Raw genomic sequence first — 14527 nt, 5'->3', positions numbered from 1 at the left:
CTCATATATGGGCTATCGTCCTTCTGTTTTTATACAAGAATAAATAAAAAACTGTCAAATTATCAAAGACTTATTTCACTCCAGGGTGATAGTAGGACACCCCATCTAGTCACTCAGAGAGAATCAGGACAATCTGAAGTAGAGTTTCAAAATAAAAGACCTCTGAAGTCTCATATATGAGCTATCATCCCTCTGTTTTTAGATAAGAATAAAACAAAAACTATCCAGTATCAAAGCCTTATTTCACTCCAGGGTGATAGCAGGACACCCCATCTAATCACTCAGAGAGAATCTGGACAATCTGATGTACAGTTTCAAAATAAAAGACCTTTGAAGTCTCATATATGAGCTATCGTCCTTCTGTTTGTATCCAACAGTTCAAATGTTCGAATTACATTGAACCAGAATTGTCCCCCTTTTTTCTTTAACAGTGAAGAAAAGTGGATATGTTAATGATATATTGACCGCAAAACTCAAAATGTCCCCGGTTTTAATTTTGAAAATCTGGTCACCTTAGCATAGCATCATCCATGTGGACTCTAGTTTGTTCATGCTTTTTAGTTCTTCTGATATGTGCTTTAAGTCACTCACATCTGTCTGGATCCATGCTGGGTCTGGTCCATAGACTGGTCTGATCCTGACGTTTGAAAAGGGAGGCAGGGGAAGCAAAACATAGTACTGGTGTTGCTACAGGTAGTTAGCCCAGCCTTCTTGCTAAAGCAGCTCCTTGAAAAAGAGCATGTATACTGCCTTCCTCTGTCCTTGACTCCGGCCTATGTCAGGCTGATCAGGTCCGAGCTCTTTCACTTTCAGGTTTCCCTCCAGTGTCCTCTTCTCAAAGGCTGTTTCTTTAAGTGATTAAACATCATTTTCTAGTTTTGTTTACACTCCGTCTCCGTCTAACTCTCATTCAAACATCAATCACTCACTCTGGCGCTCCTGCTGCCCCCTAGTTGTTGGCGGTGTCAACAGCTGCTTTGGGTTCAGTTTGGTGCACCCCGAGTTGCTCCTATCACTTGCATTGAAGAGGTGCGGACTGAGCATGCACTACTTATAACGAGAGTCAATGGGCAAAGATTTATGCGCCCCAAGCAGGAAACACATGACTTATCAGTAACTTTAGACATCGTAAAACCATTTGTTTCGATATTTTATCGCAGATTATACATTTAACTGACACCAACTATATAATATGTACCTTGTTCATTAAAAAATAAATGTACACAATTAATAACATTTAACTATTTTTGAATGACAATCTAGAATTTTGGAACAGGTGGGGCGGCGCCCTTAGCACCCCTATGGGCCGGCCGCCACTGATTACATGCTTCATCTTTTACAGACCGGTACACATGCTCTCAAATGAATTATCAATGTGAACAATTTTTTTAAAAGCCCTCTTGAATTAATAAGTACTGAGTGTAACAAATTACTAATTTGTTCACCTGACTAGGGATAGGTATCGAGAACTGATAGTAAATTAGTACTGGTACCTAATTGGTCAGTACCTACGTTTCGATAATCTCCTGACCAATCTGTTTACTTGTTAAGTGACGGATGGTGATGAGCGCACTGCTTGTGCGATAAAGGCATTCAAAGCCTTTTCAATGCTGAGCCTCATCTCTCAATGCTCTGATTCAGTATGTGATCCCCACAGTCAAAGCCGACAAGGAAAAACATGCATGTAAAGGAGGTGTTTGACTGCTGTCAGCAAGGTTAGCGTTACACTGTTGTCCCTCAATATCTATGTTTATGTCTATGCTCTGTACTAAGTGCAGCCTCCCATGTCCAATGGGGGGAGAATAACACAGAAACAGACATGGGAGTGTCAGATGACAAGTTGATTGTCAAAGACTTGCAGCGCTTCACTACAACCAGGGCCAGCCCGTGGCATAGGCAGTATAGGCGAATGCTAAAGGTGCATCCATCCATGGGGGGCACCACAAATAGGGGGGGAAGAAAACATTCCCGGCGGTCCGACGTGAATGTAATTGTTTGCCTGGTGTCCGCTTGGATAGAGTTGTTTGGCGGTCCATGTCGCCAGAGAATCATACCCTGGTGTGAGCGTCCTGTTAGGGGTAACTATAGTAATACACTGTGTTATGAGAGCTTGACTCCTCACAGGGCAACTCTCTAGTGGGCAACTCAACAGCAGGAAAACAGAGCTAATGGTTGTGGCCCCCAAGGCGCTGCTCCAGAAGGTTGGTGACTTCATCCTTGAGGTTGACGGCTGCTCCATCTCCCCATCTCCTGAAGTCCGCAACCTGGGTGTCATCTTTGACTCCACCCTTTCCTTCCACTCCCACATCGAGTCTGTCACCAAATCGGTCTTTTTCCATCTAAGGAACATTGCCATCCGACCGCCACTCTCGGAGTCGGTTGCCGAAACCCTAGTCTATGCGTTTGTCACCTCCCGCTTGGACTACTGCAATGGTGTCCGGTTTGGGGTCCCCAACAAAACCCTGGACAGGCTCCAGTATGTCCAAAACTGTGCTGCTAGGGTACTCACACATACAAAAAGCCATGGCAGCACATCACCCCCACCCTCATCCACCTCCACTCCGGTCAAGTCCTGCATAAACTACAAAGTCCTCCTCCTCACCTACAAGTCCCTCCATGCCCATGCCCCCCAGTACCTATCGGACATCCTTCACCCACATGCCCCACCCTGGAACCTGCGGTCTCCAGGCTCTGGCCTGCTTACCACCCCCCGCACCAAACTGCGAACCTTCGGGGACAGAGCCTTCAGTGTGGCAGCCCCCACCCTCTGGAACGCTCTCCCTGCGGAGGTCCGCAACATCCCCACGTTTGACACCTTCAAAAGGACCCTCAAGTCCCATCTTTTTGCCAAGGCCTTCGACCCCTAATTGATTTGTTGTTTTGTCTGTCTGACTGTTTGTCTGACTGCCTTTTGTTTGTTTGTTTTTACTCCTGTTTTTCTTTGTAAAGCGACCTTGGGTCCCATGAAAGGCGCTATATAAATCCAAGCTATTATTATTAATTAACAAGAAACAAAAACTGTTGAATGAATAAATGATAATGTTTTTTTGAAGTGGACTAAATAATACGGGAGGGTCTTAAAATGTTTGTTCTTTGTAGAAAATTCTATTTCTGCAAACATAATTAATATTACAACTGGTATTGAACCAAAAATAAATAAATGGAATTTAGTATGCATTAATAGGAACGCCCCCGTTCCTGACCCTCAGGAGGTGTTCATCAGGCTGAAATTAGTCAAGTTAAAGTTTGTAGAGCTTGTAATGCTTAAAATTGACTACATGTTGTATTATCTGTCACATCATCCACATCATATTGGTGTTTTTTCTCCCAGTCTTGGAGCAGTATGGAAGACATAAGGCAGAAACAGCAGAGGCCATCAGTGCTGCGCCAGGTTTCCCAAACCGCTTCCAGTCAACCCCACGGTACGCACAAACCTCAGAGTCCTGAGCACCACAACAGCAACACATTCATCTGATATAACCCTTCATTCACGTTTTTTTTAGCTACGCTATTGTTGTATTCAGTATTTATTTCAGTATGCACAAACAATTAGCCTTTATACCAATTATGCAACTGGACATGAGACATTCTTTCTTGCAACGTAGAGCTTGATGCTAATCATGTACAATTTAGATCAAATGCCTACATCAATACTATATTTTTGTGCATCCAGAAAATAATGCAGTCGTCTTCATTTGCAAGGAAGAGGTGGATGCAGACTCTCTTCCCCAGTCTTCCTCACCACAAATGGGCTCTTCCTCTCCCAGGCAGAATCATCACTTCCTCCCAGTGAGGAGAGATGTTCATGTTCAGAACTCCATGGAGGCCAGGATTCATGATGGGTGACTTTCTCAAATGTCCACCGAATGGTGTCTTTCCTTGTACTGCACTTTCAGCCTGAAAGCGCTGCCGTTATTTCATTGGTTCAGAAATGGTATCACTGAGATATTTCTGTTCACACCAGCATCTCAGGCAGGACCACTGCTCTGTCTGTGGGTGGGCTCTGCCGCTGGCCCGGCTGTGATGTGCTGTCTGAGGATTTCCCCTCTTTCTTAAAGTAAGTAGACTGCTGAATCCTACAGTAACAGTACACTTGTCTTTGAATTGGTATGGTATTTTTGGAAAAATATCAGGAGGTACATATTCTCTTCAGTTGATATTAGTAATGTAATGTGAAAATAACCTAGCAATATCAAACAATGTTTGCCTCTTTAAAATATTTCTTCAGCACATATGTTATTCCATCTTACCCAGAGTACAATACATCTGTCAGGCAGTGCCATGCCCTCATGTTGTGTTGTTTTGAAGCACATTAAGTTTGTAATGGCACTTGCTCTTGTTCATCATTTGTTAATTGAGTTGATGTGTGTTGGGGCTAGATACACAAATCAATGGAGGAAAGAACATCATCCCAATATCTGTTTAATTCCCAAATAAGCTGGAAGGTAAGCTCTGTCCTGTTTGGTGTTCCAGGCACCTCCACTCTGAACACAGTCCTGGTGACAGGAGCATCGCTCAGTGGAAGCTCCAGCAAGACGTCGTCCAGTGCATTGAGAGCCAGGTGGGAACTAGACAAGCCTAGGAGGTCTGAAACTAGACAGATATAGATTAATATCCTAGGAAATGAAATTGATATTGAGTATTACTAATCTACTCTAAATATTTCAGAAAACTGATTGTATGCCTCCTTGATGATTACCAAAGTGTGTTGAAGCTATTATGGATGTTGGAATATTTCCTCTTTATATTTTGTGGGTGTTTCTATAAAGCTTTTATCCTAATGACACATGAAAACCAAATAAAAGGAGCGTTGTCTCTTGAGGCTATAACTGAGAGTCCGCTACAGGACAAACACAGCTCTAATGTTTGTCATACACATTACATGTCACGTATTAGCCACTTTTATCCTAAGCCACTTACATACGGTCTGGCAGTGGCTCAGTCAGTAGGGATTGGGCTGTGAGGTGTAGGATCGCCGGTTCAAGTCCCCGACCAGACCTAAAAAATGGAGTGTGGACTGCTACTTGGAGAGGTCCCAGTTCACCTCCTGCCCTGACGTGGTGCCCTTGAGCAAGGCACCGGACACCCCCCTTCCCCCCTCACTCCCATTGCTCCCCGGGCGCTGTACAATAGCTTCCCAATGCTCCTACTAGACTCCTGGTACTAGGATGGGTTAAAAGCAGAGAAAACATGTCACTGTGTGTGCTCTGTCCTCTGCATGTGTGACCATTAAAGAGGGTTTCATCTTTCCCAATATTATTATTATACATTCAATGTTGTTGGGTGAAGTGTCTTGCCAAAAGTCACAGAGAAATGCTGACTGCAGCGGGATTTGAACCGGTTCCCCCCCCCCGCGCTACGAAGATCAGTGCACTAATGCTCTGAGCCACACTTGTCACCTGCCAGCATCCTTACAAATGTTAAATAAGGACTTACAAACACTGTGTGTAAAATCACTTATTTAATGTGATGTATATTTAACCATAGGCTTTCTCTTTTCCAGCTCATCCTGGAAAAACAGAAGCTCATTGCAATGCAACTTCATCTACACCTCTCTGAACACAAACACACTGATTTGGTATGTTGGTTCAAAGCATGTATTGTTTCTTCTAGATTTGTGTGCTTTACTAGAATTTAGCTAAGTGTAGCTTGAAGAATTCATTCAAAACTTTATATTTAACCAAGATTCTTAGTGACTGATTTTCTACCTGGAAAGAAAGCAGATGAATGAAAGTGTTTTCATATCCTCCTCCATCCATGCACACTGAAGGCAGCGTCTCAGTGGCCGTACAGCCTGCGTCTGTTCCTGCCCCAGCCCCCGGGCACAGAGGGAGACAGAGTGCAACAGTGGGGCATCAAACATCGGGAGGGGAGGGGGGGGCAGCACGGCCCCAGAGCTCCTGCCTCTGCCCACCTGCTGCCAGGTACGTTTTCTATGGAAGTGTAATGTGTGTTTATTTTGCTTACACACGTAAACATGGCCCATTTTCTCAAAACCCTTAAAACAATTCACAAAAGCACACACCCAAAGTACAGAACACCTCTTACACCCTGCATAATTACTTACTGCACCTAAAACTACATAAACACTCACCAAAACCAAACTTTTGCACTAAATGGCACACACCTCATTTAGAGTTCCAGATTCTTTGTCCACCCAAATACACAACGCTGTGCTCAATCTAAAGCACACTCGTCTTTTATGGCGTTCTGTATGTAGAGAATTCTGCACTAAGTAAGTGCAGAAACACAGATATTCAGTTGAAACAAAAAATTTCTACACAGTCCATCAGCGCAACATACACACAGCACATACAGTTACAGTCAAGGGTACAACAACATGTGCACACTATCAAATACAGTAAAGGGAAAAGAAAACTTTAAGGAACAAATATTTAGCAGAGGAAATAAATACTTAGGGTGCATTTGACCACCTAGCTGGCTCTGGCCACATCATCAACATCATTGATGTTGATTCTGCTAACACCAGGACACTAACACCAGGGTCATCACAGGCCTCTTCCACTGCCTGGAGAGGAGGCCTGACGCTCATACAGATGCATGCTGCAATCTGCAAATAACTCTTCAGCTGACTTCAGTTCATCCTCCCTCTCTCTCACCCTCCCTCTCTCTCACCCCCCTCTCTCATCCTCCCTCTCTCTCATACTCCCTCTCTCTCATCCTCTCTCTCTCATCCTCCCTCTCTCATCCTCCCTCTCTCACCCTCCCTCTTTCATCCTCCCCCTCTCTCATCCTCCCTCTCTCTCATCCTCCCTCTCTCTCATCCTCCCTCTCTCACCCTCCCTCTCTCTCATCCTCCCTCTCTCTCATCCTCCCTCTCTCTCATCCTCCCTCTCTCTCATCCTCCCTCTCATAATAATTTTGTTCCGATGCTACGATTGTGTTAGCAAATACAGTACATGTCCCATGTGCCTAACTGATTATTTTCTGACTCATCAATCAGGATGTAAGCACTATATAAAGACTGTAGGTGAGTATTTTTTTGCAACATAAATAGAAGCAACATAGAGGGGGTGAGAGTGAGGACGAATTGAAGTCAATTGAGAAGTTATTTGGGCGTGGTGGTGGAGGCTGTATGACTGTCAGCCCTGTGGTGCATGCCTGTCCAGCAGGCAGTGGAGCAGGACTCTGATGTCACAAACCGGCTCAGGGAATGTGACAAAAGAGGGGAAACAAGTCAGGTGAGTGGTTAGCAGTGTATTTATTCAAGTGACAACATAGTATCCATGTAAGGGACGAGTGTCTTCCATCAGTGTTCAGCCTATAAATATATTGCCTGTCATGCTGATTAGTCGCTGTGGCCAGTCCCAGCTCGGTTAGGTATTGTTCTCTCCGTTTTTTTGGACAAAAAAATATTGTTTATTTTCTCATTTATTTTCTTTACTTTTCTTTTTCCTTTACTGTATTTGGTAGTGATCAGAAGTTATGGTTCCCACAACTGTAACTGTTTGTGTTTTGCATGCAAGTTGCACTGAATAGTTGTGTCGAAAACTAAAAGGTTTTGTTTCAACAGTGTACTTTTGTGTTTCTGCATTTATTTCTGTAAAGCAAGATTCTTTACATACAGGGGCCAAAGGGTGGATAGTGGCCCCCGCGTCGGGGAAACTCTAGGCCCGGGTCGTCAAAGGGACCACAGGGGGGTGGAGCTTGAGCAGTGTCAGGGACTGGAACTTGAGCCGGGGCTCGTGCTGGTAGCAGGGCTCGCTGAGGGCCAGCAGTCCGGAGCAAGCAACAGTTTCAACAAAATCCTTTATCCAGCAGTGTAAAAAACATACAATCCAGAGAGCTTTGTCTGAGCTTCCAGAGGTCTGTAGATGAAGTCAGTCCAAAAGACCCTGACATCTCTGAGTTATCTGGCTTAACTAACCCTAACAAACGAGATATGACGCTGGTTATCAACTCGGTAAGTCAACCCAGGGTTTCTCTGTCCAGAGCATGTTCACGTGAAAGGGGCAGGTTTAGCAACATTTGACCAATCACAAACATGAAGAAGCGTCCTGACAGCGGAAGGTCATACTTCATGAAAGAAGAGTAAATTATCATGTTAGACAAATATGAAGAAGTTAAACTTTAAACATCCATGACTCAAACACTTAATCCAGGATAAAAGCAATATAATATGTTATCTGTAATATGACTTGATAGCTTTAAACTCGGCACACAGAGCTCTGATTGGTCAGCAGGTGGTGCTTTCACTGAGTTGATCTCTTATCTGGAACATAACCTGCTCCGGAGCAGGTTTGGTGTTTAGCATAAGTTTCCATGGAGATCTACCCCAGTAAGAAGTGAAGCAGCATCGTAGGACAGAAAACTCAGAGTTAACCCTGAAGTTACCTCGCTAACCGAAAATCCTGCTTCTAGTACAGGCCCCTGGTATGCCAGTCTTAAAGCTACTCTTTTGTACACTCTAAAAACAAATGCCTTGACTCAACAAAGAACATCAACGAAACAGTTTGCATCAATGTTTATTGAGTTAAGACAACTTCTAATGAGATTGTCTTAAAGCAACAAAGTTATTTGAGTTAGGGGAGAAGGCTTTTCCTCTACAATCAGAGGTGTTTTTAATTACCACTTACTTAATAATTGGTAGCATAAACACAAGTTTTGAAGTTGATTACTCAAAAGATTAAGTTGTTCCGACTAGTTTTACCACATGATTTAAAAGGAATTTTAAGTTGTATGTACTTAATTACCATCATTGTGAACAAACGTTTTTAAGTTGACAACCATTTATAAATTAAGTTGCTCCAAATATATTGTATTCAATAGTTTTTTTTCTTAGCTTTTTCATGTTTTTGCCCTTTAAAGAAGGACATTAATTGATTCCACAACGAAAATATTTGGCAATTCACCTTTTATTTTGAACTGCAGTTATTTATTTCAACACATGATGTTTCAATCAGGAGAGAATTCATTTTGTTTGAACATTTATTCACACATGCCATATGATAAGGTGCATGAACACCGGAAATCCCAGCTGACTGCAGGAGAGAGGAGAACCATTTTATAGTTTGGCTGCAGCACGTTGATTGGCTGTTGGAGAATGAGGTGAAATGTAATAGGTTAAAGAGAACGCCTGTGATGAATTGATTATATGCAGCTGCGGAGTGAATTCACATACACCCAGTCTTCCTGAAAGAACTTGCACTGAGCTTCATTTAAATATTTAACTACAAGGCTATCTACTGTATTTGAAAGACAAAAGATGACACTCACCTTAAAATGTCCTTTCTATAGTATTTCTATTTGTCTTAACTGTCGGAACTTGTCCAGGCATGTTAAGTGGGAGTGGACTTGAAATCCTTAACTCAAGGTGTAGAACAATTAAGTTATCAAACCAATTGCATTACTTACTATAACTTGAATTTAGTTTGAAGTCAATTAACGCAGAAATCAGAGTTCAAATTACACACAATATTAAGTTGATGTAATTACCAACATTATTACGTCAACACAACTTATAAATTAATGTTTGCAACTTAAAATGTTTATCTAAATCAATTAACTCACATTTTTATCTTGCAGCCATGCATTTAATTAAGTGGAGGTGAAAGGTCGCCTGAATTCGTTTGTAGAGTATAGTTCGTAGTCTGAGCTATCCTCCACTCCCCATAGCAGCAGACAAGGGAGTAGGACAGCTCAAAAGGTTTTTCCTAAAATAACTCGTCCGCTTGGTCTATGTTCTGGTCAGATCCTTCTGTCTGGCTTGGGAGCAGAGCAGGGTGGACCCAAATGCAGAACGTACAAATGTTCAACAAAAAAATACCTTTAATCGATAGAGTAGGACAATGCCAGGCAAAATAAAAGTAACCAACTCTAGGCAATCAATGCACAAATACACAAATGACATACAACTAACAGACCACCAGAACTGACAAAACATGCAAGACTAATCACGAGGACAAGACACAGCTGGGGAGGGAAGGCAAACACAAAGGTTATCAAACAGGAGGGAACACAGAGACAGGAAGTGAAAACAGACGTGAGACAGGGTGTGAACACTGTTCAAAAATAAAAGAGATCTTAACACTCTGTTTTTGCATGCTCTTAAAACCACCTGTTCAGTGCTATAGTTTCCCACTAACACTCTGTGGTTTGACAGGAAACTATCTTATAAGATCAGATGAATAACCACATGATTGTAGTCCCATGTGCTTGTTGACATGAATTGATGATCATTATTTTTTGTTGTACAGATTTGGTTCCAAGTATTGAATGCTACAAATACAACAACATCAGGCCTCCGTACACCTATGCGTACTTGATAAGATGGGTGAGTCTCTCTCAGGAGATGCTGTGAGATGTTCCATTATTTGTGAAGAAATTTGTGTGTTTTTTAACAGCAGCACAGCAATAATGCAAAGCATGTTAACAGTATGACCTTAGAAGAAGTTGTAATAGCACAAATGAAAGTTTAACACAAAATAAACTATAACATGACATATAACGATAACATTATCAAACAGAAAAAGCACCTCTGGTTACAGTTTAATATTTTCTTGTGTTTCAATTTAGTCGTTTTTAGTAGTGTTTGCCATAGTGCCTCCGGTTACAAACAGCTGGATCAGACGTAGTGTAGTCTGCTACCAACTGCACCGTCTCTGATCTGTCAACACATTGGATTACAGTCTTTGACACATCTTCTCACTGTGTGTCATTGTGTGTTTCTCTCACTGTGTCTGTGTGCAGTCTATCCTGGAGTCTACTGACAAACAGTGCACGTTGAATGAGATTTACAACTGGTTCACGACCATGTTCTTCTACTTCAGACACAACACTGCTACCTGGAAGGTTTGAACACACACATTACACATCATTCTGCTCAGAAGTATTTATGATGGATAGAGCCTAACTGCAGATGTCACTTGCTAAATCATGTATGTACACTGAAATGCAACTTCACAGTTTTTTCCTAAGGTCCACTCCTTCTTACAATTGTTCAGACTTGTTAATATCACTTACATTGCAACACGTTCAAATTTGGTGAACATAATACATCAAAAGACTTCTCTAATGTTTGACCTGCTCATATATTTGATGTGATGATAGTTCTACAACTAATAATTACCTGATGTGGCTAATACTGGGTTTTAAACTTTCTGAAGCCACATGAGATCAGGTGACGGTGTCTGACACACATTTCCACTCGAAAAATTATGATTTATTAAACAATAAACTCAATCTTCAAAGACAATGTGTGAAAAGAATGTGCTAAATAGTGCGGCAAAAATAATTTAAACAATATTCCAAATAATGTGATCTATTTTATAGAATGATGCGCTTAATAATGTGGTCCGAAACCTCCGCCATCCGACCCAAAAACTCACAAGTGTCTCGTCAATTTAAAGCCTCAAACACCACAGGTGGAGGCTGACGTCACACAATCACAGGGTGATAGAGAGCGCCTGCAAACAAAACATCATTATATATATATATATATATTACTTTACATAAATATCTTAACAGTTCTAAAAATAATAGTTCGTAACTAATGATGTTAGATAACTTCATCATAAATCATATAGCAATTAATGGCTCCAAAAATCTCTTAATAAGTGAGTTTGACTGTGTTGTTCTCATAGCAACATATCTATATCCATTCAACAAGGCAACAGTAAAAAGGTAATGAGGCTAAATTAAACCGCATTTTAATTTACTTCAGCCAACAAGATATAGTGTTAGAGTTCTCAATTTTTTTAGATCATGTCATCATAATTACAAATGCTTGGAAGCTGGCAATCACGTTAACTCCTTCTTGACAGGAAGATTGCAATATGGTTAAACCGACAGGAAAATCACAATAAATGTTGGTCTTAATTGTTCTACTAAAAATCTACAAGAAAAGTTTTCCATCTACTAAATCACATTGACCTTTCCTCCCAGAATGCAGTGCGGCACAACCTCAGCCTACACAAGTGTTTTGTGCGTGTGGAGGGAGGAAAGGGAGCCGTGTGGACAGTGGATGAAACAGAGTACCAGAGGAGGAAAGGACAAAAGTATCACAGGTACAAACATCCTCAGAGCAAACACTTTTGCTCCCCATTCACCACTCAGTATCCACTGCCAAAGCAACAGGAAGGTACCGAAATATAAACTTAACATAAAAGTAAGGACATTTGTGTTTGGTAGATGATTTCTTTGTTTTGGCAAAACATCTTATACCGTTGGAAAGCCTATTTATTTACCTTTCAAATAGTGCTACATTTGTGAGGAACATGCATTTGTGGGATGAGAAGCAGAGCTGAGTGTGTGAGGTGTGCCCATGAAAAATGTGACAAATCTCCTCTGTCAAGGTAAGAAAAGCAAAAGTGAAATGGTAAGGAGAGGTGGAAGTAAAGAAGAAACTTCAAATTCAAATGATCATTCTGCATAACTTGGTAATTAATGGCTGTAGTGATAGAGCAGTCTCTTAGTGCTGTGTGTGTATCTTTATTTATAACAGGTGTGTGTGTGTTTTCAGGGACTGTGCAGAGAAGTGGATCTCGCCATACTCCCATTACTGTGTGGAGGAGCCCTGATGAGCAGCAGGTGGCAGCACTGAGGGCCGCTCGGCCTCGCAGAGTTAGACAGAGCTGCATGAGAAACAGAAGAATCTGTTGCATCTTTTCACTTTGTATTTTTTTCTAATTAATTATTAAAAAACATGTATTCTTTGTAAGTTTAAGATGTGTTGTACACATATCTGACAGCAGTTTTTATACTCACTGATTTATAACTGTAAACAAAGTGTCAATGAAGCAAACATTGTGTTGTTTTTCTTCTGCATGATTTTACCTATTCAGTCAGTAGGTCGGAGGTCAAATGTATCTTTCCCTGAACACATCATTTCCCATAGAGAGAGAACACCCCCCTACACCGTGTCATCCTGAACTTGACGCCGTAGCACTGTGGTTTTCAGTGATTTCACAACAAGGCACAGCAAACCTCTTTCCCCTACTGTTCTACTTTCACACAGAAACCCATGTAAAAATACATTCTTCTTCAGTTAAAAATGCATACAAAACTTTATAACAACCAATCTCTTATAGTAAATTTGCTAAATAGTAAATATAAAAAAATAGCAGAGAAACAGAAACCAAAAACCTTCCCTGACTCAGCAGGCACACGTTTATGTTTGTGTCACATCTAGTGACACTGGACCCCATAGTCCAGTGTCACTAGATGTGACATAAGCACATAAACATGAATATGTGGCTCAGTGGATAGTGTACTGGACTTTGAATCGGGATAGCAAGTTCGAGTCCCAATGTCCTTGTGTCCCTGGGCAAGACACTTCACCCCAAATTGCTCCTGTGGGGATTGTCCACAGTACTGAATGTATGTAAGTCGCGTTGGATAAAAGTGTCTAGCAAATGACATGTAATGTAATGTAATATATATACAGTATATATTAGGGCTGTCAGTCGATTAAAATATTTGATCGCGATTAATCGCATGATTGTCCATAGTTAATCGCAAATTAATCGCACATTTTTTATCTGTTCTGATCATTGCAAACAGATTAACACTACAACAAACTATTTATTTGGAGATGTGGTCCTATTGTAGATATTCAGTCAATGATAAGTAGTGGGGCTTTTATCTAGAACAGTAAATCATTGCTCTTTAATTTAAGAAGTGAGGTGAAGTTAAGGTTGAACCACTTTTGGTACAAATGTAACATTAATAGCTAAATATTTGACGTTGCCAGTACATGGAGAATTAGATGGTGTTTGGGCTGCTGAATCATCCACAAAGTGGAAGAACTTTTATTCCAGATGACGGAGTAATTTTTGAGAAGGCTTCACTAACCCACATGGTCTTTTGTTAAACATTTTTGCAATATGCCAGAGGAAGTCAAGTCATGGCCCAAACTAAAAACGGTTGGCAGCAAATGTGTGACTGGTAGGTTGCTGGGTCAAAAATCTGCACCAGCACTAAGATCTTGGATTTCAAAGTGAATGAATAATCCCTTCTGCCTAGCCCCAACAGCTTAAGCGGAGCTATTTAGAGACCTGCCATTGAAGACTGTGGTCTTAGTGGGCAGCTCCAACACAAGAAGCAGCAGTGAGCGTTACGCTCACTGCTAAGTAAGGCATTTTTGCAGAAGAAACTGCACACACCGAACATTCCCCGGAAAACAAATGACAGTTAAATCTTCATTTTAAATCTTAAGGAATTGTGAGGTGCACATATTTGTATAGCACTTTTAACCCCTAAATCTTGACAAGTTGTTCAATGAAGGAAGATTTTACAAAAAAAGGTAAGAAAGCTTTATGGGCCATGATTTGAGGAGAGAAAATACTTTTAAAAAGTCCAGCTTTCTTAAATTAGCTGATTTTCTTTCAGCAGTGTGTGCCATGTAATAAGGATCAGAGCCCCTCTATATGCTCTTCATGTCCTTTTATCTACACTGGAGACTCCAGGGATTAAGAGGCTTGTGCTGCAAATGAAGCCAAACTGGCCTTGGCTTTACCAGAGCAGAGTGAGATTGAGAGAAAAAAAGAATAATGCTCGTTCCCACCAA

At 41.3% G+C, this 14527-nt stretch overlaps 1 protein-coding gene across 1 annotated transcript; it reads left to right on the top strand.

Annotated features, from left to right (window-relative positions):
- Nucleotides 1-2168: 2168 nt before the first annotated feature.
- Nucleotides 2169-13278, top strand: LOC104956470 (forkhead box protein P1-B-like). The gene is made up of 12 exons (XM_010783951.1): nt 2169-2476; nt 2610-2694; nt 3332-3422; nt 3674-3842; nt 3965-4057; nt 4474-4561; nt 5504-5578; nt 5771-5924; nt 10218-10294; nt 10711-10812; nt 11905-12026; nt 12482-13278. Exons 1-12 carry the CDS (start codon nt 2169-2171, stop codon nt 12537-12539), a joined length of 1422 nt encoding a protein of 473 aa, XP_010782253.1. The 3' UTR covers nt 12540-13278.
- The last annotated feature ends 1249 nt before the right edge of the window (nt 13279-14527 follow it).

Source organism: Notothenia coriiceps, unplaced genomic scaffold (assembly GCF_000735185.1).
Source record: "Notothenia coriiceps isolate Sejong01 unplaced genomic scaffold, NC01 NC01_scaffold00026094, whole genome shotgun sequence".
Classification (NCBI taxonomy): Eukaryota; Metazoa; Chordata; class Actinopteri; order Perciformes; family Nototheniidae; genus Notothenia; species Notothenia coriiceps.
The sequence above is the reverse complement of the archived record's forward strand: the minus strand, read 5'-3'. Positions and strand labels throughout refer to the sequence as shown.

Bases quoted from the DNA above. Each gene is read 5' to 3' on its own strand.
- LOC104956470 (XM_010783951.1), top strand. From the start codon at position 2,169: ATGGTTGTGGCCCCCAAGGCGCTGCTCCAGAAGGTTGGTGACTTCATC. The intron at 2,695-3,331 runs GCCTGCTTACCA...TTTTTCTCCCAG, and splicing joins CCTGCGGTCTCCAGGCTCTG to TCTTGGAGCAGTATGGAAGA. The intron at 5,925-10,217 runs GTACGTTTTCTA...TTTGTTGTACAG, and splicing joins CTCTGCCCACCTGCTGCCAG to ATTTGGTTCCAAGTATTGAA.